The sequence below is a fragment of the Gorilla gorilla genome, chromosome X, assembly GCF_029281585.2.
Source record: "Gorilla gorilla gorilla isolate KB3781 chromosome X, NHGRI_mGorGor1-v2.1_pri, whole genome shotgun sequence".
NCBI lineage: Eukaryota > Metazoa > Chordata > Mammalia > Primates > Hominidae > Gorilla > Gorilla gorilla.
The window spans coordinates 103589292-103613910 of record NC_073247.2 but is presented as its reverse complement, the minus strand read 5'-3'; the positions used below and the strand labels follow the sequence as shown (position 1 = coordinate 103613910).

At 32.9% G+C, this 24619-nt stretch overlaps 1 protein-coding gene across 1 annotated transcript in view; it reads right to left on the bottom strand.

Annotated features, from left to right (window-relative positions):
- Nucleotides 1-24619, bottom strand: part of PCDH11X (protocadherin 11 X-linked) — an 840422-nt gene that overhangs the window by 766295 nt on the left and 49508 nt on the right. The window contains exon 6 of the mRNA XM_063703283.1: nt 16747-17330. Within this exon, the coding sequence (XP_063559353.1) occupies nt 16747-17330 (584 nt within the window). The remainder of the gene's footprint in view (nt 1-16746; nt 17331-24619) is intronic.

Sequence of the window (24619 nt, the reverse complement as noted above, 5' to 3'; positions counted from 1 at the left end):
CACAATTAGGCAAGAGAGTGCCACTAAGATCTATTTGGTAGAGGCCAGAGATGCTGCCAAACTTCCTGCAGTGCACAAGACAGTTCTCACACCACCCCACAAGGAAGAATTATCTAGCTTCAAATGTCAATAATGCCAAGGTTGAGAAGCCCTAGGCCAACGCAATGAAAATTGCAATCCTAGAAGAAAAAGACTAAATTGTACCCCAATAGAAATTTTACTCTGAAATCGGCATAAATGGAATTATAAACGTAGGGTCCAGCAAATAATCAGAAAAGACTCTGAGAAAATATAAATGTATAGAAACTAATAACATTTGTGCATTAGAATCATTTGTGCAAACATCATTTTTTTAGGGCATTAAACTGACTATAACAAAACATACTTTTGTTTAGACCTTCGTATCTTGTGGCTAATTAAAAACCCGTAAGTCATTAACAAATAATACCTAATTTTGGGCTGGGCGTGGTAGCTTATGCCTGTAATCCCAGCACTTTGGGAGGCCGAGGCGGGAGGATCACCTGAGGTCAGAAGTTCTAGACCAGCCTGGCCAACACGGTGAAACCCCGTCTCTACTAAAAATACAAGAAATTAGCTGAGTGTGGTGGTGGGCGCCTGTAAGCCCAGCTACTCAGGAGGCTAAGGCAGGAGAATTGCTTGAACCCGGGAGGCGGAGGTTGTAGTGAGCCGAGATCGTGCCATTGCACTCCAGCCTGGGCAACAAGAGTGAAACTCCGTCTCAAAAAAGAAAAAAATAAAAAGAATTCCTCATTTTATGAAAATAGAAATGAAATAAATGCTTTGAGTAGGAGAAATTTTTTTTCCTCTCACTATCCTAGAAAAACATGAAAAGCGAAGCTTTTGACTTAGATTATTTGTATGCCAGGACAGAATAGCAGCAAACCAGTTTCTATTTGTTACCAATGGAAGTAGGGCCTGAAAGCTGCAACATTTATACAACAGCTTGAAAATAGAGGTGATAAAAATCAATGCATATGTAAAATATAATACTTGGGTTTATGTAAATCCAATTAGTCTAACGATCAGACCACCTGACTACAGAACTGGAGAAATCTTGATTTCCTCAGCTGACCTGTCAATTTCAACGAAAAATTTAAAATCAAACTTTGACTTAGGTTCCAAGACAAGTTCTTAATCAGAGCTAAAACCACAGGTGACAAAGAACTGAGGATACCCCATTTACCCTGATGTGATTATTACACATTGTATGACTGCATCAAAATATCTCATGTACCCCACAAATACACACACGTACTATGTACTCATAAAAATTAAAAATGGAAGAAGAACAACTGAAAATATGGAAAAGAGTACGTACCCATAGAAGACATTAGTCTATTTATTTGATATGAATAAATGTCCAACTCTTTTTATTTTATGTTTATTTTAAGTTACATCTAATATTGGTCATTATTTCTTAAATGAAAGTGGTAAGTGTATTTGATCTGACAATATCATATGAAAAACTACAGTGGTTTAAATATCTAGGTTTTACAGGTAATTTTAATATTTTAATGTAATTTTTATAATTTCATGCATTATTTAGTGATTTTCTGATGTACAGTCAGTAAACATAAGTTTATGACAAAATATGGATAATTTTCCACAGCTCCCTACATCTTAATTAATCAGCATCACATTGAGCAATAATATGTAATTCAGTCTATAGTGCAGAAAAAAAACACAATAGGATGAAAGCAGAATTATCACTACTTTGTAATCTACCAGGAAGCTGATCTTCATCCCTTACCTATTATAACATTGCATCTCCCTTATTCTCCTAAAATAGCTGTCACAAATATCAAAAGATGTGGCAGTTCTTGATAGTTAAGGGTTATACAATAAATGCTTCAATAGTATACAGTTAGCAGAAGGAGTTTTTAGTTTAAATCTTTTTAATTGGGAATATCAAGGCTTTTGTCTCCTTTTTATGATCTACTTTGAATAATGCTTACCAATTGGTAAGGACATATATAGGTAAACCTGTTTTCAATCCGTGAGCAGCCACATGTTTTAATTTAAAAGTGAAAAAAGAACAAGGTATAAATCTAATTGTAATACAAATGCTGTATTTGGAAAGTCGTATCTTGATAAGATTTTTAAGACAATGTTCTCAAAATTGAGTTCCAAACTATAATGCCCACAAAAACGTTTTGTAACATTGATAAGTTACTATGATAAAAGGATGATAATTGAGCAATATGGTAGAAAATATTTTAAAAATACTTTTTATCTTGTCTAAAAATTAATGTAAAGTTCTAATATATCAAAGCCAGTATAATATTTATACTTTCCTTCTGGGAATCAAAGCAGAAGTTAAAATTGTAGGTATCCACAGCCTCTATATGTTATCACAGCATCTAATTGTAAGAAAAATGGTTTAAAGACATGTATGCAAGGCTACCAAGAAAATCTTCAAAAGGAATGTAGCAATGCCAAAATAAACAGTTAAAAGAGGAATCTCTTATCAATGATGCCTATTACACTGAGGTTTGTGACACCTACAAGATCCAATTTTAAATTCTCTTAAAAATCCCTATTATTCTAAATAGACACACCTATTTGGTTCGACTTAATCTCTTAGAAGAGTAACAGATGCTGCTCCTTGTAAGATACTCTAAATGTAATAGAAAACAAGAATAAGGGTGCTACAACACTGATCTAAACTAAAGAGGGGAGTTTACTAATAACAGAAAAGAACATCTAATGGAGATTTGAGCTTATCTAATCCTATGAATAATTCTGGACTATTAAAAAATATTTTCTGAGAATCTTGAAATGCATTTGCTAAAGTAGATAATTTCTAGGAAGTATTTTTAAAGTATTTTGAAGGAAAATGAAATGTAGTAGGATGTAGTGGGGAGGGATATGATTCATGAAATTTGATTATTAACTTCTGAATAATGAAGAATTGGCTATGTTTTCAAATAAATTAGCTATACATATTATGCTAAATGTACTTTCAGGAACATAATAGCATGTACAAAGAATCCTGGATATTAAAGCAATGCTCAGGTAATAGACTTTGAAGTTATGTTTTCATTATCAAACACTAATAAAATCACAATATCTCAAAAATTTGACAACACTGGGATATATATATTGAAATATAGTGAACCCTATCAATGATAGTAGACTGATAAACATTTGGTAAATACTGATTTTTAACTTCTGAAATAGACATTTTTTCTCTTATCAAAATCAAGTTTCTGATTTGGCAAACTGACAAGTAGTGAAATAAAAATAATTAATATAAAGATAACTCATGGACACAAAGAAGGGAACAACAGATATTGGGCCTACTTTAGGGTGGAGGGTGAGAGGAGAGAGAGGAGCAGAAAAAAATAACTATTGGGTACTTACCTGTCTTAGTACCTGGGTGATGAATTAATCTGTACAATAAACCCCCAAGACAAGAGTTTACCTATATAACAAACCTGCACATGTACTCCTAAACCTAAAATAAAACTTTAAAAAAACTAAAAAGTAAATAAATAGTAAAGTTAAGGAACCTAATAATAAGTAATTTGCATTTTCAACATCATTACTCTAAAATTGAATGTGGACTAGTAAAACATTAGATTATTAAGCTAACTGAACTCTATACCACATGTCGTATTTAACTTGATTTTTATTATCACCATAATTATTTGGGTTTATAGCAATTGCTATTAATTCTATTGACTAGGTACTTAAATTTAATTCAATTATTTTTATTAGGGACTATGCTAAATATTCAAGCTATCTCAATTAAAGGCAAGTTTCAAAATAAACATACTTGGAAAGTGTTTAGTAATTCATAAAATTACTTCTTTTCATAAGTAATGTCATATAAAGAAATCAGTAATCCTGATATGCATAGTTGAATTGTAAAGTAGAAGTCTTCATCGTAGCAGGTTCAATGAGTCAATGCACATAGAAATTTTTTTGTGGACCAAACTTATCTTTAGAAAAGTGATTAGTTCTGTTATAATAGGATACAGGCATTTAAGTCACCATCAAATGATACATGCTGCATATGAAATATATAATATCCAAAACCCTGAGTGAAAAATTCAGGCAAATGAATGTAGAAATCCAAAACATACGATGCAAAAATAATTAAACTATTATGGGTGACAGCACATTTTGTATTGTTGATGAATGGAGACAAACAGCAAAATACAAATTTGATCCCAAATCAATGGTATCGATTATCTTCAAACCAGTAACATAGGAAAGTATAACAAAAACAATTAGATTATTGGTGACACCATGTTTTGTAATGTAGATGAACAAAGAAACACAACACTTGATCCTGCATCAATGGTATCAATTATCTTCAAGCCAGTATAATAGAAGACAGTATAAGCTGTTCTAAATATTTATGAAGAATATGTCCATGGAGATAAAGTCATAAAGAATCTGCCTGTAGTCCCAGCTACTCGGGAGGCTGAGGCAGGAGAATAGAGTGAACCCCCGTGGGGCGGAGTCTGCAGTGAGCCGAGATCCCGTCATTGCACTTCAGCCTGGGCAACAGCGAGACTCTGTCTCAAGAAAAAAAAAAAAAAAAAAAAAAAATCCTCTCTTACAAAAACCACTCAAAGCTTTGGCTCTACAATCTAAAACCTCATTTTGGAAAGCTGCTTAAGTGGTTCTGTATCTCATCCTGTCTTCAGGCTATACTCAAATGGCCTGTAGACAAATGGCTATTTAGGGAAATATGTGTAGAAAAGGAGAAACTCGGTCACACATTGAGCTTCTGAAAACTTTACTTGTTTAGTAACTTGGCAAGACATTTAATCCCTCCTACATTTTGTGGATCAGTGCATAGAAGCAAACGACATAGTCTTCATCTATTTGAATAATATCAAAGGAAATAGAAATCTTATGTCCAAAAGTAACAGAATTCTAAATGCAATTATGCCTGTTTTCCATGTCTGTTTTTTTTTGTGTGTGTAAAATTTAGCTTTAGAAAACACTACATTAGATGAACAATGCCAGCTCAGAAAAAAATTCACCCTATGTAAGCTTGATGACAGCGTTTCTGCTGTTAGACAATTCTTCAGAAGCTAGTCTTTTGCCAATAGAACCAAGTCAGCCTGAGAGTCGCTCTGCTAAATTAAAACAGAGTGAAGTTCAAGTTTGTGCAAGTAATAGTTGACCCCATTTATGTTTTGCAGAAGATGGCAGCTCTCTGGCTCAAGGTAGACCAGACCTTGAGAAGAAGGATGTAAAATGGAAAAGAAGGAACTACTGTAGAAATTTGGGGTTTTAAATATTGTGACTATATATTCTGGTTGTCCCTGTTTAATTTAATGTCAAAATTGTCCTAATTTGGAGGATAAATGATATACCCATCCTAATATTATACAAGGCAAATAGATAACAAAAATTCATATGAGGATAAAATACAGATTAAAAAATGTACAAAAAACGTTGGGCCTGGTGGTGCTAGCCTGTAGTCTCAGCTTCTAAGGAGGCTGAGGCAGGGGAATTGATTGAGCCCAGGAGTTCAAGGCTGCAGCATGCCATGATTGTGCCTGTGCAAAGCCACTACACTCCAGCCTGGGCAACACTGTGAGACCCTGTCTCTATAATACACACACACACACACACACACACACACACAAAGGACACAAAGATAATTCATTCTTTAAGCTACAAAATGAATCTTTGTACACTGTACACTGTACAGGTCAAACCATTTGTCCACTGCCTCTGTGAAAAATCATTTGAGAAAGCAACACTTAATAATAAATATTGCCTAAGCAGTCATCAAAATAAACAGTTATCTTTTTAAGAAGCACCGACTGATAACTGCAACTAGGAAAGCAAATCCAGTTATTCATGAAATAGCAATTGCTAACCATGTAGGAAAGCATAGAGTTATGCAGTCAGTTATTTGTGAGGAAACAACAAAACTCTCCACATCACACTGTAAACACAAAACAAAAAAGCTGTTGTCAGTAAAAAGAAGTGTCAATAATTCCTTGTGGCAATGCACCACAAATATGGGTGAATAAACTATCACTAACTCATTGAAATAATCACAAATTTAAGGAAACTTAACAGCAGCAACAATTGTCAATGAACTGTGTAACAAGGCATGGAGACACTTTAAAATATCTTTTTTTTTTTTTTTTTGAGATGGAGTCTTACTCTGTCGCCCAGGCTGGAGTGCAGTGGCGCGATCTGGGCTCACTACAAGCTCCGCCTCCCGGGTTCACGCTGTTCTCCTGCCTCAGCCTCCCGAGTAGCTGGGACTACAGGCGCCCGCGACCACGCCCGGCTAATTTTTTTGTATTTTTAGTAGAGACGTGGTTTCACCATGTTAGCCAGGATGGTCTCAATCTCCTGACCTCGTGATCCGCCCGCCTCGGCCTCTGAAAGTGCTGGGATTACAGGCATGAGCCACCGCGCCCGGCCTAAAATAACTCTTGAGGTTACATAAGAACATAGTTTATGTTTACTTATAGCTGTATCTAATCTAATTAAGAACTTGTTCCTTAAGATGAAAAAAAGAAGCAAAAATAATTGTGTCACTAAATTCCATAGTTGCCTGGTAATAACAGGAAGGTTATTGGGTAAAATGCCATTTTTTACATTAATCAATACCTAAATAAGGCCAGTCACTACTTTGTGGTGTAAAATAGTAATGTAAAACATTATTTCAGAAATAAATCATTTTTTTTCTTGCTTCACACCTTTATAGTCTAGATTGTAGAACACCAGACATAGTTACAATGAGATTACAATTTACAAAACATGCACAAAACAGTTGGAGAAAAATTTTAAATTACTTACATTTCTATTAGTATATTTGAGTAGAAAATATAGCTTAAGAAGTCTTGTCTATTAGATAAATAGTTAAAATCCAATTTCTAAGAGCTAAAGAGATTATCAGTTTTATTAAACTGGTTACCTCACACGTAAACTAGTTTTCTGTGTGAGAGCTCTAGCTATATGAAAATGCTTTCATTTTAGCAGTTAGGTATTTGATCTTAAACATATAGATAAACAGAGTATAATTAACCTCAAACTATAGGGAAAATAGATTATAGAGAAATGTTTAGAATCTTAAAAGCTGCAGATGAATAAATAGGCTATAAATAGCCTATACAGAAGCCAGCCAATGATTTTCCAATTTAGGGCCGTATATCCATTCCCCAATGAGGTCATTTTCACTTTTCCAGGCCCATGAGTACTTCTAGTTAAAAAGGTGCATTCCTATACCATTACTATGGTTTCCAAAGGATTAAACATTGATAGCATGGTCATTGTTACTTCTTCAACTTGGAGATTTCTACATAGGGTTTGGAATCTAGGAAAATGATGCATTTGATGGGGGTAATATAGCTATCTGTGACTGATCCCTTAGGAATAACTTTCCTCACAGCAAAATTAAAAGATTTAAATGCCTCCTGAAACACACAGGATCTGTTAAATACTTACATCCTCCAAGCAAAAGCAGTATGAAACCACTAAACACAAAATCAAATAATCAGCATCAGAATCTTATTATATTGTGTATTCAAACAATGTAAGTAGCCTTCATTTTATATTTACTTATTTATTGAAGGTAGTTTAATGGGAGTTAATTGAATATGCATTAGTTTGTAACTAAGCATGATCATATTCTTTGGCTTTTTGATATCTATATACAATCTAAAATTCATCCATATAATCATTCAGTGACTTAAATAAAGCACTCTGTTCAACTAAAAGTAATCTATAAAGTCTTAAACTTCTTAATTTATTTATAGTCCATTAAATTGTTTCTCTAGAATTCATGCATCCAGACCGTAGAGGCAGTATATGATTATCTAAAACACAACTTCGTTCTTCTGTTAACCATTTACTTCGTTATTTGCATTACTGACAGCAATGCTCCCCTTGTTCCACTGACCTTAGGATGCAGGCTGTTTATTCTGCTATATTTCCCTGGTCAAACTATTTTAAATGAATCCTTCTAAACAACTCTTGTCCTCAGAGGATATCTTGGCTCTCTTATAAGCCAGAAAAACATACTAGCATCCAGGAAAGGCTTGTTATAGCAAATCTTCTGCTTGAAAAAGGATATTTTAAGACCTATTTAATTTAGAATAATTAAAAATAAAAAAGTTCAAGTATGTTATTACATACCTGTTCTACAAAATCTACTGGAAAAAAAACAGTCGTGATTATCTTAGAAAGGGGATAGGAAAATAAGTTCTCAGCTTGAAAAAAGAAAAGACAAGAGAGGAAATCTTTTTTAAAAAAATAAGGGCATATGAATGAGATGTAAATAAAGCAATTCCAGATGGTAGAGGCAGTATATGAGAAAGTACTCATATTAGCAGTATCACTGTCATATGGAGGGCCACGAGGAGACAAAGACAAATGAAGAGGAGACATTTGATTCAAGAGATAAGCCAAAGAGGGTAAGTGGAAGACTTAAAACAAAACAAAACAAAACAAAACAAAAACTGAACTAGGTCCAGAAAAAAATGTAGAGCCAGTGGCACTGATCAAGAAATAGATTAATGTTGTCATATTTTTCTCTGTATACATACATAAAACATGTATGGAAAACTAAGTTTAAGTTGTAAAATAGGCTTTTTAAGGAGTATGAAGCATCAACTCTTAGAAAAATTGTGAAAGACTATAATTAAACTCAACCTACAGAGTAAAACCCATAACTATTGTTTACAGAACAGTTTTCTTCAGGGTACTCAGCAAACTTTATAGATTTTACTTATATCATTAGCTTTTATAATATCCCTGCATGCTACATAAGGATAATTTTAATTTTCTCTATTATATAGGAGAGGAATTGTAGGCACAGATAACAAGTTTGAGAATTAAGATAATAGAAAGACTTAGGTTAATTACCACAACTAGCACAAGAATTACCATTGTCATCAAAAGGTTTTATTTCCAGTCTCAAAATGATTGTGCAGATAAATGTTGGCAAAAAGTATTACTGCCATAATTGCAAACCTAGTAACAAAATAAGATATCATAAGTTAATGAGAGTGCTTGGTAAAAATCTACTAAAAATAGATATAAAATTTTAACTTTTCTGAGACAATAAAACTTTAAATAATTCCATTTTCTTAATGGCAGCATGATCAATTTAAGATAAAGTGTTCTTATAACATAATAAATATGGCCAAGTGTGATGGCTCATGCCTGTAACCATGACATTTTGGGAAGCCGAGGCGGGAGGATCACTGGAGGTCAGGAGTTTGAGACCCTGGCCAAAATGGTGAAACCCTGTCTCTACTAAAAATACAATAACAACAACAAAATTAGCCAAGATTTGTGGCAGACATCTGTAGTCCCAGCTACTAGAGAGGCTGAGGCAGGAGAATCAATTGAACTCAGGAGGTGGAGGTTGCAGTAAGCCAAGATTGTGCCACTGCACTCTAGCCTGGGCGACAGAGCAAGGCTCTGTCTCAAAAAAAAAGAAAAAAAAAGAAAGAAAGAGAAAGAAAAGAGAGAGAGATACATACACACACACACACACACACACACACACACATAAGTATGTATGCATATATAAAATAAATATGCTTTCCTTTTTACTATCATTAGAGCAAAAATATAATCCCGATAATGCCTGTTATTAATCTCCTTGGGGACACTGACTGTTTTCCAAACACATTTTTTATCCCTCAAGACTTTGTACATTGAGCACTCATTAAATATGTGTTAAATTTAGATTACTGGAATTAGACTAAGATATTAGTTAGCAGTCAGTTATTGTTACATCTAGACAAAATTTAATAGAACAGCCTTTCATTCTTTAGAATTTCACTTCATTGTATTGAAGAAGCTTAAAATAATGAACTTCTATATATAAAATAAGTAAAAGGATGAGAAATATTCATGATAATACTCTATATAAAATAAAATTCCAGATTAAGTGAGATCACAAAGACAAATGTAAATTAGGTTAGATAATCCAAAACTTCATTTTATGATTTTCAACTTTTAAAATCCTTTGTTTTGTTTAATGAAACAAAATTCACACTTACTTTGCAAAATATGTCTTTTAAAATATGTTTCCTATATATGACGTTATACTACTTTCCTCAGTTTACCAGCAAATATAGAGATATGTGCATGCAGCAATTAAAACATGCTACCACTAAATACTCTTCCAATGTATAAAGAATAAGCAATAGGTTTCTCATGATTGTTCACCTAGAAGTACCTCTTCTATTTCAAAGGAAATACAAAATAGATAACTAGCGATATTTTTATAGTTTTAATTGCTAAAACGTGTGTGTCCACATGTATTCTATTTTGATGCCCTTAGTGCTCTAGTAATAGATATTTAACATTTTATGGATAAAACACTTTATTACCTATTTGTAGAACAGATTGGTGAAGATATAATTTGTGCAAGCAAAAGACCAATGAATAAAGGACATTTCAAAAATATTAAGAAAATTAAGTTCTGCGTTATTTAATTAAATTAGACTCAATATTTTCCTTCCTCCAGTGACATCTACCTGCACTGGGAAATTGAAAGACACTTGAACAACAATCTGCTAAAATTTAATTTGTGGTCAAAGCAATTTATTTGGTCTATTAGGCTACTAGATTATTTAATTATTCATTCTTGATTAGTTTTGTGAAGATGACTGTAGACTGATAAATACAAAAGGGAGAATATTAATTTCTTCAGTATTTGATTTTTAAGTGAGAATTAGTTTTCATCTGCACTTTATAGTTTTTGCTAAAGACCAATTCTATCAAAAACTGGTCCAAACTCATACCCTGGTAAAACCATGAAGATAGATACATTATTTTATAGATAAAACTCAAACAAACTCAGAAAGTTTTCTGCAGAATGACCTTATTGCTTTTATCATCACTTCTCATACAAGGTGTCATCACCTCTGATACAGAAATCTTACCAATCCATCAATTTATTTTATCTAAGATTGAAAGATCACACTTCAGTTCACTAAGAGAGTGTCTCCACAGCAGTGTTGTTATATAATCAATATAAATCAGTGTAGACAAAAAGAATAATTTATGCCAAGAAAACTACCCACATTGGGATATTTATAATCTTAGATTATTAGCATTGATCAAAATTGTTAAAGACAATTAGATCTGTGTAATACAACCTCATGTTTTCATTAAATAATTCTATACCAATTAATTTTGTCTTATAAAAATATGTTTTTATTTTAGGATTTAAGTCATTTCCTTTGGCAAGAATAATATTAAGTTCACATTTATTTTTATTTAGATACAGTGGACAATGAAAAAACAGATCAATAAATCTGTATCTAATAACATAAAATTTAGTGGTGCTTCTTATAGTTAGTTGGTAATATTAAGTTAAGAGGCATGATGTGAGTAGATCATTCAGATTTGGGAACACATTTGTTCTTCAGAGCCTCAATTTATAAATTCCAGAATTGAACTATTTACGATGTCCAACTTATGTTCCATAAGTGCCCATCCATACTGTGGGATTTTTAATAACAGATGTATTTAACAAAAGGCATTAGTGGACGATGAACACTAACCAAGACTCTGATAATAGTAATGAAGTCAAAAGTTACTTAATCCTATTAGTGTCACACTCTCATTTGTTAAGACCTGACAGCATTAATAAAGATTCATTTATGAAGACAATGAGTTTTATGTTGTCATTTTTTCCCCAGTGGAAGTGTACTTTGATAATAACCCCAGCTTTCAGAAACCTCATAGTCATTAGCATTTGATTGTCATCTCTTTTGCTTTTTAACATTAGATCAAAAATATTAATATGCAAATTATAGAATTCAGAGAATATAAAATCAAGTAATCTTAAAGCTGAAATGTAGAAATTTTAAGTGAAACTTCATTTTATATTTGAAAAAATGAGGAAATCATTATATTCAAACTCTTCTGAGCCTCTTGGAGGCAAATAAACTAAGTAAGTTTTCTAAAATTGTTATACTCATTGTTATAGTATATTCTCTCTGCACTGACATCAATGAATCTTTACTCACTTCTAATGTTACACATCACTTTGAGTTATGGTTACATAAGGTTAAAAAAATATTAATTTCTTCAGAACAACAAAGTTTGCTTGCTCTTTGTCTTCACAATGTATTATTTGATGTCTCATTCTCGGCAATTTAAATCAAGATTTCTAAATCTTGTGGTAGGTGAGATTTTTCACAATTTAGATTTTCTAACCCCAGATCGCAAAACAAATCTAATTCTAATCTTAGTTTCATAAATCCAGTCCAGCTCTTGATCAATGGGGAAGATGTTTACTTAAAATAGAAACAAGGACCCAAACATCTTGACTATGTTAAAAGACTACCCCAGTTTAAATGATCTTTTGAGATTCATGGAAAAGATGAGGATGCCTTATGGGATGGGTAGAAACAAGGGAAGGCCTTGAGTAGGATCACTAATCTGAGAAAAAGTTGATCTTCATGTTCTGTCAACAAAAATTGTCAACCTTTGAAACACTGTCATGCCTGCCTTAAGGAAATCAATCAGCACACTGTCACTGGGCTAGTACAGAAATGTGACTGTTGATATATGCCAGGGAAGATGGAAATTTGAAGCAGAAAATAAAAATAACTGTAACATCATTATATAAACTAATTTCCCCTGAGTTCCTACCATGAGAAAAGAAGGAAGTCCCTGTGGTTTATATACATATTCTGAGTCAGACTGGGTGCTTGAGGGATGTTTCTATTTGTGAAAATGTTGGCTTCCCTGTCAAAAAATACTTACAATATTTTAAAAAGCTTTATAAATAACAGGCCATCTGAATTAAAAAGTGAAAGTTAAGGAGATCTGTGATTTCCTACTCCTGAACAACAGTTCTTTCAAATACTGCAATGTGTAGTACGATGTGTGTGAGTATGTAAATAGCTATATGTATATAGGGAATTAGCATTGCAGTATGATTTTACTTGAAAGAGAGAAAAGAGAAGCTTTCAAATCTGGATTCTTTTTTAAGTGGCAACTATTAATAACATCAAGAACTCTTACAGATGATTTTTTTTCTTTAGAGAGTAATATGATCCATTAAAAAGTTGAAAATTAATCGCATCAAAATCACATAAATAAGTTTTATTTTTGCTTATTTTTTAAACAAGCAGAATTACTTGGTAATCACTTCATTCCCCCACTTTTTCCCTTTTTAATTTTTTTAAATTTTATTTATTTTTTTTTTTGGAGACAGAGTCTTTCACTGTTACCCGGGCTGGATTGCAATGGCGCAATCTCGGCTCACTGCAACCTCTGCCTCCTGAATTCAAGTGATTCTCCTGCCTCAGCCTCCCGCCACCATGCTTGGCTAATTTTTGTTTGTTTGTTTTGTTTTAGTAGAGATGGGGTTTCACTGTGTTGGCCAGGCTGGTCTCGAACTCCTAACCTCAAGTAATCCACCCTCCTCAGCCTCCCAAAGTGCTGGGATTACAGGTGTGAGCCACTGCGCCCAGTCTTTTTTCTTTCTTTCACTCTTTTCCTTTTGTATCATGAACTTGCAGTGACCCTGCTCTGAAGGTTATCTATCCATCTACAATCTATCTGTTGATTAGGAGTCAGGAACTGCACTCTGGTTCCTACCTCTATCATTTACCAGTCATATGATGATGAGCATAATACGTTATCACTCTGAAACTCATTTTCCAAATATTTAAAATGTGAAATAATACTTTCCCTGTTTGTGCCAATGTATACTGAAACTCATAAAAAGGTAAGCTAAATTAATATATGTATATATTAGTTTTAGAAATAAATATTCTAAGTTTTAAGTCTTATGAAATTTTATACTACATACATTTTAAACATTTAATAAATATTTTCCATCAATGCCTTTAATTTCAGTTAATTAATATCAAATAGTAAATAGTAGGATGCCTTCATGTATAAATTGACCTATTTAAATATTTAAATTGAGCTTTTCTCCTAGAATTTTTCTCTATATTTCTCCCTTCTCTCCCTTTGCTATTTGAACTATTCATATACATTTTATATTAGCCTAGTTAGGATAAACGGTGATTTTGCTATTCTTGTCTATTCAACAAAAGTAGAGCAAATTAATATTAATTAAATTCTCATCCTATTCTGCAGGACAAAGGGGTTTTTAAAAGAAATTATTATGGTTGGCCTACTTATTTCACATTGTAAAATTTACTAAAGTTTATGGATGAATCAACACATGCTTCTTTTCTCTCTTTTTCTTTAAGTCTCCTTTCCCATAGCATATATGCCACTTTCATGACAGGGCCTTTTTGCGAGTCAAAGTGCATTCAGTTAAAGTCACCCATGTCATGGCCCTCTGCATGCCTGGGGTTATGCTTTGTGTTCCATTCTCATTATTTTTAACAAGCAGTCAAAACAGTATTTGTCCACGGGGCCATACAAACGCCCCAGTACTTTAGGCACATCATATAGTTACTTTAGGCTTATCACACATTCTAAAACAGAAAGAAATTTTAGAGCATTTCTAAGACTCATCTAAGAACCTGTAGTGAGACTTTTTGTCATTTGCTGACAATCTTTCAAAGAATGTCAAATGAAAGCACATTTTAACAAAGCTAAAATTATGCTACCAGGCTTATTTGTTTTATTTGAATTAGTTAAGCAGCTTTCAAGACAAATCAGAAATTTCTTGGAAGTTCATTAAGCTGCCCTAAGGGAGACATGACAAAATTATTCTTTGAATAAAGCACAACATTTTAAAACAACACATTTGTCAAGATGGTCAGTTGAAGAGACCCTATTGCTAATATCTGATTTAAACTTGGTAAGGTCTCATTTTGATTTTATCTATTAATTTTTATTGTCCAAATAAACGTTTTTTATTTGTTTAGGCTGTGCTGTGCAGTATGATAGCCACTAACCACATGTGGCTATTAAAATTAAAATGGAATTAATTAAGCATTTCGTTCCTTAGTAGCACTAGCTACTAAGTACTTTCAAGGTCTCTATAGCTACGTGTGACTGGTGGCTACTGCATTGTTCTCACACAGATTGCCGTCCTTGCAGAAAATTCTGTTGTGAAGTGTTGCTTTAGAGAGAGACTATCCACTCTGTTACTCAATTTATTATATCAAGTGATAAGCCTCACATTTCTATAAGTACTTAAATGTCTTACAGCATGTTCAAAAATCTTCTATGCAGGTATGTCTACTCCATACTAAGTGCTTATTCTTCCCAATTCTGCCCCTGTGATAATTATCATCCTCATATTATGACTGAAGAAATTAAAGGTCAAAAAGATTAAGCTGAAAGTAGCATGTCTGGTAAGAGGTAAGCATAAAACTGTGATCCATATCTATCTGACTCCTGAATATTTTTCCATTTCATCAGATAAGGAGATGTCATTGCAGGAACTTCACCCCAAAGTGCTCATTTAAAAATCATCTAAATTTTATTTTTTTGAGGAACCTCCAAACTGTTCTCTTTAGTGGTTGTACTAATTTACATTCCCACCAACAGTATTCAAGAGTTCCCTTCTTTCCAAATCCTTCTCTTTCTGTTTTCACTTCATATACTCAAACGTATCTGCATTTCACTGAAATTTGCTCAAGAGGTCTGTAGCCTTCCATTCCTGAATGAATTTATAAATAAATATATCTTTACAATAGATCAGCATCAGTTGAGCAATTTTCCCATATTATATATCCTCCAGGTCAAAACCTTCAGATGATATATATCAGAATGTCTTAGTTATATGTTTTGGGGCATATTTTTAACACTAGTTATTATATAGATCATAGTTTGGCAGAATATTTATAAAAGTGTGAAAATCCCCTGAACATATCTATCTGAAACATGAACATTAGTTATTTCATTAACATATATTTTCCAAGATCATTCAAGTGCATTGTACTACTTCACATACCCAAATCTGAGTTATCTATTACTCTTTATATCATATAAGTAATTTAAAAGAATTGATCATTAACTTGATAAATGTGGCCCCTCTGCACATATTTTGAAGAATACCAAATATTCTATCTATTCTCTCTACCTTCTCCATCCTAAGACCCAAATCAAGCCAGAATAGGTTATTCAAATTAACTGATTGACTCTTTTTTGTTAAAAGGCTTACTTACCCTTTACAACAAATGAACACTCTGTTTTCAAATAATTGTAAAAAAAATGAAAATATTTAACATTAACAGAACATTGACTAAAATTTAATCTCAATTTGATGATTCAGGATATGCTAAAGACCTTGCCTTACCTTGAAATCCTCATGAAAAATATTTATCTATATATGTTCAGAAATGCTAGTAATAAATTAAATTGTTCTAGTCACCTCTCAAATAGATTTATTTGGCACCATATCAAATGGCAAGATAAAATTTGTGTATCTAAAGTAATCACTAGGAAAAATTGATAATCAGATTTATGGATTCATTCTTAATGATTTGCTTATATCAAGTTTTTGGCAGAAGCATGACTGGACAGTTTGAAAGAATGAAGCTGGGCAAACTACTGATTTGTAAGTAGCAGGGGTGACCTCCTTGTCTGATCCCTTTATAGATTAATGGAAACACAACTGTTTGAAAATGAATATACAAACCATGAAAATTCATAATCCACACTTAATTGCAAAAACTGCATTGATGAATTTTCTCCACTATGCTTTAAATTACATAAATTTTGAAAAATTGGGGTGATGGCTTACTCAAAATTTGAAATACATTAATATCATTTTATTTTACTCTTTAAAAAATGAGATGATATCTTTAACAAAGTGATTTTAAAACGCACCTTAATTAGTTCGTAGTTTTGAACTCCGTTTATTCCTACGTCAGGATCAACAGCCGCTGGGAGAGTATATTTAGAGTTTATAGCCGAGTTCTCTGGAATTGATATGTTGATAACCGTTGCTGGGAACAATGGTGCATTATCATTTATATCTTCTATCAGGAAACGTATCTTAACCAGTCTAAATATTTCATCCGGCAAAATGGCAACCTCCACTTCATAAAAGCAATGCTCATCCCTTGGGATACCAGCACATAATTTCTCACGATCAATGCGAGCGCCAGTAGTGAAGATCTCACCAGTATCCTCTTCAATTCGAATCAGTGGCACATCTCCGGTCTTGTACACTAGCTTGAACTGCATAGCAGTTGTCAAGGACTTGTTTGGAATCAGCGACAAGTTAAGGTCTTTCAACAAGTCGCCTATCAGGACGTTTTCTGGCATTTCTTCTCGGATGGTGTAGTTTTTCTCCTGGGCGCCAGAGTGGAACACCACGCATGCTAGCAGGACCGCGAAAATGTACGTCCCGGACAACAAGTCCATACCAGGTACACTTGTTACAGTTTGTTGTATTAACCCGCACAACACTGACCAAAAGAAGAGGAGAGAGAGAAGAGGAAGAAGAAATTATTAAGAAGCCAACTCTAAACATGCATGTTAACAAAAACTGTTTCAAATTAAAATCAGTAAATGAGATGTTAGCATAATTGACACTCTGTTAATTAGTGATAAATTTGTTCTGAATCAAATATTATGAATTCGTACATTAAGAATAAAGATAAATGAAATAAGATACCTACAGTATCAAAAATGACACAGAGTACCTATAAAAGTGTCCACCATTGATAAATATATAAAAGATAATACTTTAATATACCAAGATAGTTAAAGAGAATACAAATAATTAAAATATTTAATTCAATAGTTAAGGGAAAGTAAAGGGTATTTGTTACAAGTCACAAAATATAATCATTATTCTTTGTTATAATATGGGTTTAAAATGCAATTATTCTCTTGGCAATGAATAATTTATACAATAGTCCATTTCTTCAGCTCTGGGCATCAAAGTGAAAAAAAATTGATCTGGATAAAAGGAGGCAAGGAATCATTATAAAGGAGGGACTAATAAAGTTTGATTTGAAGAAGAGAAGTTTGGGAGAGGAGAGGGGTTGATGTGACTAACGCCTAAACATGGTAACAACTATCATGTGAAAAGGGGATTAGAGGATTTTTCTTTGGATAAGAAAAACAAGAATAGCTATTAATATAAAGGACAAGTAAGCAACTTTCAGATTGACATAACTGCTTATTAAAGGATTCTGAAAAAAAAAAAGGTCTCAGGATATTTCAGGAGTGTATTCCATATCTTTGGAGGTACTGGACCACCAGATTAGATCTACTACATTTGCTTTAGATATATGGATTTGGTAGATGACGTCCAAACATTCAATGGGAGAGTTAGACTAGAAGACATCCCAACCCTGAGAATTTATGTTTATAGAACGCAGAAGGTAGTTCATATAAAAATGGGTTTTCACATCTATAGACTAACAGGAATTATACGACTTCAAGGAACAGCTTGAGAAGGGCTTGAAAATAAGAAAGGCATTTAAAAACAGTACCAAGTTGAAAGTGAGTCAAAAATCAATCTCTCTTGCTACTTCTCCCTATTATTTTTCACTCACTGAAAGCTTTAAAATTATTTCAGTTCTTGAACTCTTCTGACAAAATTCAATGAGGAATTTTGATTTTCTTAAAGTCTGCAAATTTTATCTTCAGTTTCCTTTCGTAATTCTCAATTCTTATTCTCTATTTTATTTATCCTCAAGTTTATATATTAAATATCTTTTAATCTCTAGTATAATTAAACATTCTAATGTGCTTCTTCTGGATAGTATTTGTAGATGATATATTATATAAACAAAATTAAATTTGTATCACACTGAGCTAAAGCCTATCAGATGTCATACTTTTATAATTAAATGAAGGTTAATGCAACTATTAAGGTATTTAGCAGTTTTGAAAACTCAGTGGTCAGATGGTTATTTAAAATTCCATTCCAGAAATGTATTAATGCATATAGGTATCCAATTAAGGAATTTCTCAATATTTATTGGTAATCGATAACATCAACAAGTTTTAGTACTTGTTCTAAAAACAGGAGGACTACATATGATATAAATAACTTGTTATGGATATTGTGCTCTGATTATGCCAAGCAATGTGTTATATGAAATAACTGTCCCATTGCATAGCTGCACATCCGCATTTTTTAAAATATGCATATGCCAATGTTGGAATACACAAAATTGGAAAAAAAGAAATCTTCCTATTTACAATCAATAATCAAATAAATGCATCTGTTGCAACAATCGAGATAGTTTAGGTCAGGAGTAGACTTAAAATATCTCATTAATTTTTATCGCAACATTTTAAAAATATATATTATGAATTCAATGACTTTCCTATGTTAAGCAGTTGGTATCATATATAAAATATGTTAGTTATGATAGTGAGTAATGCTAGAGCTGAAGACATTCTTTATCTTAGTAAACAACACAAAAACACTGTTGCCTGTGGTATAGTATTTTTAGCATCATTTGTACAATGATGTGCACTAGGATTACATAATATAAAAACTCGCTCAAAATTCAGTCTTGTGAATTTTTGGTTTTATACTCCGTTATGAAGGTGAGATTAAAAATACCCCATTGATACTACCAGCTAATATGCACACATATATGTGCTCTATATGCTGTGAATCTAGCATATCTAAGAAGTTTTGGATGTTTATGTGATTTTATAAATGTCATGCAAACATAAGCAGAAATAAAAATGGGGCAGTGACAATTGGAATTAAAATTATCGCTCTATTCTTATCTTACCCTTAGGTATTACACATTATTACAACTGGCAGAAGAATACTACAGACTGTTTTTAAAAACATTGCAGGATATTCTGACTTATAAGTGGGAGCTAAATGATGAGAACTCATGGACATATACAGGGGAACAACACACACTGGGGTCTATTGGAGGTTGGAAGATGGGAGGAGGGAGAGGATCAGGAAAAATTAATGGGTACTAGGCTTAATACCTGGGTGATGAAATAATCTGTACAACAAACCCCCATGACACAGGTTTACTTATATAAACCTGCACTTGTACCCCTGAACTCAGAATAAAAGGTAAATTAAAAAAAAATAAGATAAAACAACCTTGAATTCCTGGGATAACCCCCCAAAATGAAAAACAAAATAAAGCAAAATAAAGAAATAAAAGCATTGCATGCATGTCGCAATATCTCTACACAAAGAAAGAATTAATAGAGCGATCTAGTTCCAAGAAGTCACCCTCCCTCAATCCATTCTAAATCTGTTCTACTCTATCTTTATTTTTAATTTTTTAAATTATACTTTAAGTTCTAGGGTACATGTGCACAACATGCAGGTTTGTTACATATGTATACATGTGCCATGTTGGTGTGCTGCACCCATTAACTCGTCATTTAACATTAGGTATATCTCCTAATGCTACACTTCCCCCCTCCCCCCACCCCACAACAGGCCCCAGAGTGTGATGTTCCCCACCCTGTGTCCAAGTGTTCTCATTGTTCAATTCCCACCTATGAGTGAGAACATGTGGTGTTTGGTTTTCTGTCCTTGCAATGTTTCCTGAGAATGATAGTTTCCAGCTTCATCCTTGTCCTTAAAAAGGACATGAACTCATCCTTTTTTATGGCTGCATAGTATTCCATGGGGTATATGTGCCACATTTTCTTAATCCAGTCTATCATTGATGGACATTTGGGTTGGTTCCAAGTCTTTGCTATTGTGAATAGTGCCGCAATAAACATACATGTGCATGTGTCTTTATAGCAGCATGATTTATAATCCTTTGGGTATATACACAGTAATGGGATGGCTGGGTCAAATGGTATTTCTAGTTCTAGATCCTTGAGGAATTGCCACACTGTCTTCCACAATACCATCATCATATAAAACATTTTAAAATGTGTTTCATAACTGGAAATTCATTCAGTGGTTTTAAAAACGGGGAAGAAATATTGAGAAAAAAATACCATTTCTAAAGCTTAAGTGAATATATATGTTGCCAACCTAGAAGGAATATTCACCCTCTAGTTAATAAAGAGTTTGAGATGAAATGAACTCATGGAGGTTTAGCCACTTATTCAACAAATACTTATTAAGCAATTTTTATATGTCAAGCACAGTTCTAGACACTGAAGGTACATCAGTGAACAAAACAGTTTATATTTGATAATATATTCTAGTATGTCTTTAATTCAGTGTTCAATTGCTGTATAATGAACTCATCTCTGCTTCTACCAGGATGTGAACATGCATGTTTAAGTAACCTCAATCTCCAGATTTTGATTTCAACTCTCACATTTGCCACTTGAAAATTTATTATCTTTAAAATTTATTAAGTTTTCTTTGAAAATGCTGAGTTTAATTCTTTGAATGAACAGTACAGAAATTTAGCTACTAAATATGGATATAAATAATCACTGCTTAGTCTTATGGAAGCATGGCACATTTAACTCAGATATCCAGGGAAAATATGCCTACATACATATCTTAATGTATGTAAATTACATTCTAATTTTTCTGTCTCATGAAAAATGTGACAAGGTAACCTTAAATTTCTTTGCCCTTCTCCTACAACCCACTCCTACTATAGATTAATGTTAGTTTGGAAATTGATAAAGGAAACAACACAAAAGAAGATATAAAGAACTAAAATTTTTGACAAGTTCCAGTAGTGCCCATGCTATTTAAGTGATGCCCTTTATCAGCAAGACATCATGGTTGGGTAAGCAATAGTTGTATTTAGAGGGACACAATAATGACAATTAGAGAAAGCAAAAACAGAAATAAAATAAGCATCTCTGAAAATTTAAAGATATATAAAGCAAAAATGGAAGTTCATTTTATCATCTCTGAGTAGGTAAGGGAGCTAGGCATCTACTATATGCAATTCTAGAAATTTCAAACCACACAATTAATGTTCAAATGCTTTGTCAGAAGAATTTCAAGGCATAATTTCCTTGATATTTTTTAAATTTTTTCTTCATTATAGTGCTGGTTTCATTTGTAATATATTTAAATGAATTCTATGTGAATTACTGGATTATATGCTACAACAACAAACACATGAGTGAATGGTTTATCTGCTACAATTTTTGTACAATTTCTACAATAGTACAAATTTAAGTATTACATGAAGATAAGAAATATCTATCTGCTGCCCATTATCCTAACTCCACTTAAATCTCATCATTCCAATTATTTCAATGTTTCATGAAGTCAAAAATACACCATTTAACAGCCATAATATATTAGGTGGTCACTACTGTTGTGTTCTTGGTCTCAAATACAAGCAAAGCTTCTTTCACAGCCTGGGTAAACAATAAGGTAGTTCTTGAGGTTGACACGAATCTATAACATTGCAATAAAAGTAACCACATTGGGAGAAAGACAAATTGGAGCAACTGATAAACCTAGTATTTTCAGAGGAACTGACTACAGCAAGCAGAGGCGGGCAAGGGCATTGGCTGTCCAATTCTATATAATTATTTCCTGTGTATTCTGAAACTTCAGATGTCAAAATAAAAAATTTAATAAGGCACAGTAATTACATAAGAATGGTTTGTTAAATTTTATTCCACAAACAGCTTGCTTACTGTACTTATTGTTCATGTCTAATTTTTCACATTTGGGTCTAAACTTCTCTGAGAAGTGGATTCCATCAATGCTGCTTCCTTCTCCAAATTGTTTATTGTTTGCTGATTCATTCTAGCATTCCAACAACAGTTAGTGTGGTGTTCTCTAACAGGGTTTCAAAATCTGATAATAATCAAGCTCAAATAGCACTTAATAAGACAAATTCTAAAGGTTGCTCTTCTATATTAATTTTTCTGGATTTTTGATATATGATTTAGGGAACATTTGAAACATGGCTTTACAGAATAATCAAGCAAGAGACACATTCTTCATGGCAAAAATATAACATTTGTCTATCATCACACATTGTTCTATTGCCTCAGGGTGAATGTAATATTGCTTGTTTCAGTATCTAATAATTATTTTACTGTACTTTGTCAACAAGTACCAGATTATCATAATAAATAAGTCCTAAATTCATCAAAGTTCAAAGGATAATTTCCACTTGGTGTAGTATTTGAATTGCTCTATGTGATTTTAAATCAGTTATTTCATTTAATCTGTATAACAACTATGTGATATATATACATATCTGCAGGCATTGCTTTATATATTAAATATTTTTTATCAAATAGGCATTAATTTCACATTCTGTAAATTCTCTAGATGATCACATTTTAAGAAGGTAACCAAAGGTCCCTCGTGTAAAGGAAAAGTGTTTGCAAAAGAAAAGAGAAAGAAACAGAAAGTGATGGGCTTGGAATCTATTATTCATGGGTGAAATTATGGAGGTGGTATAGCATCACAAAATTAAAGAGATCAAGGGATATGGAGAGGTGATGTTCAATAATGGAGGGTTCAGGCATGACAATTTTAGTCATTTGTTAACAAATGTGGTTTCTTCATATATATATAATTGTATGTGTGTGTGTGTGTGTGTGTGTAATATATATATTTGTGTCTTCACTGGGTATTTGTTGAAAAGCCTATTTTGAGTTTTATATATAAGGATAAGTAGTACTTCTACTAGTCACTATTCCATGAATTAATAAAACAGTACACCAAACAGTATTATATCTATTAGTTTTATATATAAGGCTAAATAATACTTCTATTAGTCACTATTCCATGAATTAATAAAACAGTACAGGAAAACAGGTAGTAATATATCTATCATATTAGTGTTTAAATTATCTATGTAGAAAGACCAATTAATATTTTACTATTGATTGCACACCTCCCCAAACTTCAGTACTAATTGCAATATCTGCACAACGCACTTTATCAGATTACTCCCCTATATACGTATGGTGCATATTCTAGCATGACTTAATTTATTTTTTGTGTTGGGTTCTAAATTATCAAATTACAATGCAGTAAAATCAACAGTTGAAAGCAAATGAGATATAGCACCAGAATCTTGGAAGTGATGGCTAAAAACAAGATCCAAGTTGATGGTCTGTAAAACAAATCACGGTAAGATATTAGTTGTCAGAAAATGAATTATATCCATCAACTTATTGTTCCAAGGAACAGAGAAATGACTTTAATAGTTGCATTCATTCACTCCATGAGACAATGAAGCTCTTCCTATTAAGATGACTTTGGAGTTGCACAATCCATAACTACACATCTTAGAACGCTAAGCAAAAATGACATAGCAACCTTTTAAAACCAATCTTACGACTTGGTTTATCAACTGCCTAATAACAGATGCTTCAGCCTAAAGGTTCAACAATATTCCTTCTTCTTTTAGTTCTCAGTTTTTTACACATATTTTAATGTCATTTCTGTGATTTTTGTTTTGTGTCACCTCAAAACCAAAAAAATGGATAACCAATTAAAAATGACATTAATTAATAAATGAATAGAAAAACAACTGAACCATAAATGTGACACACACAAGCCATATTTCAAATCTTCAGTTGTGATACACTTAGAGTAGAAAAAATGATAAAGAATTCTGCCTTTTGGCCGAAGCGGGCGGATCACGAGGTCAGGAGATCGAGACCATTCCAGCTAACACGGTGAAACCCCGTCTCTACTAAAAAATACAAAAAATTAGCCAGGCGTGGTGGCGGGCGCCTGTAGTCCCAGCTATGCAGGAGGCTGAAGCAGGAGAATGGCGCGAAACCGGGAGGCGGAGCTTGCAGTGAGCTGAGATCGCTCCACTGCACTCCAGCCTGGGTG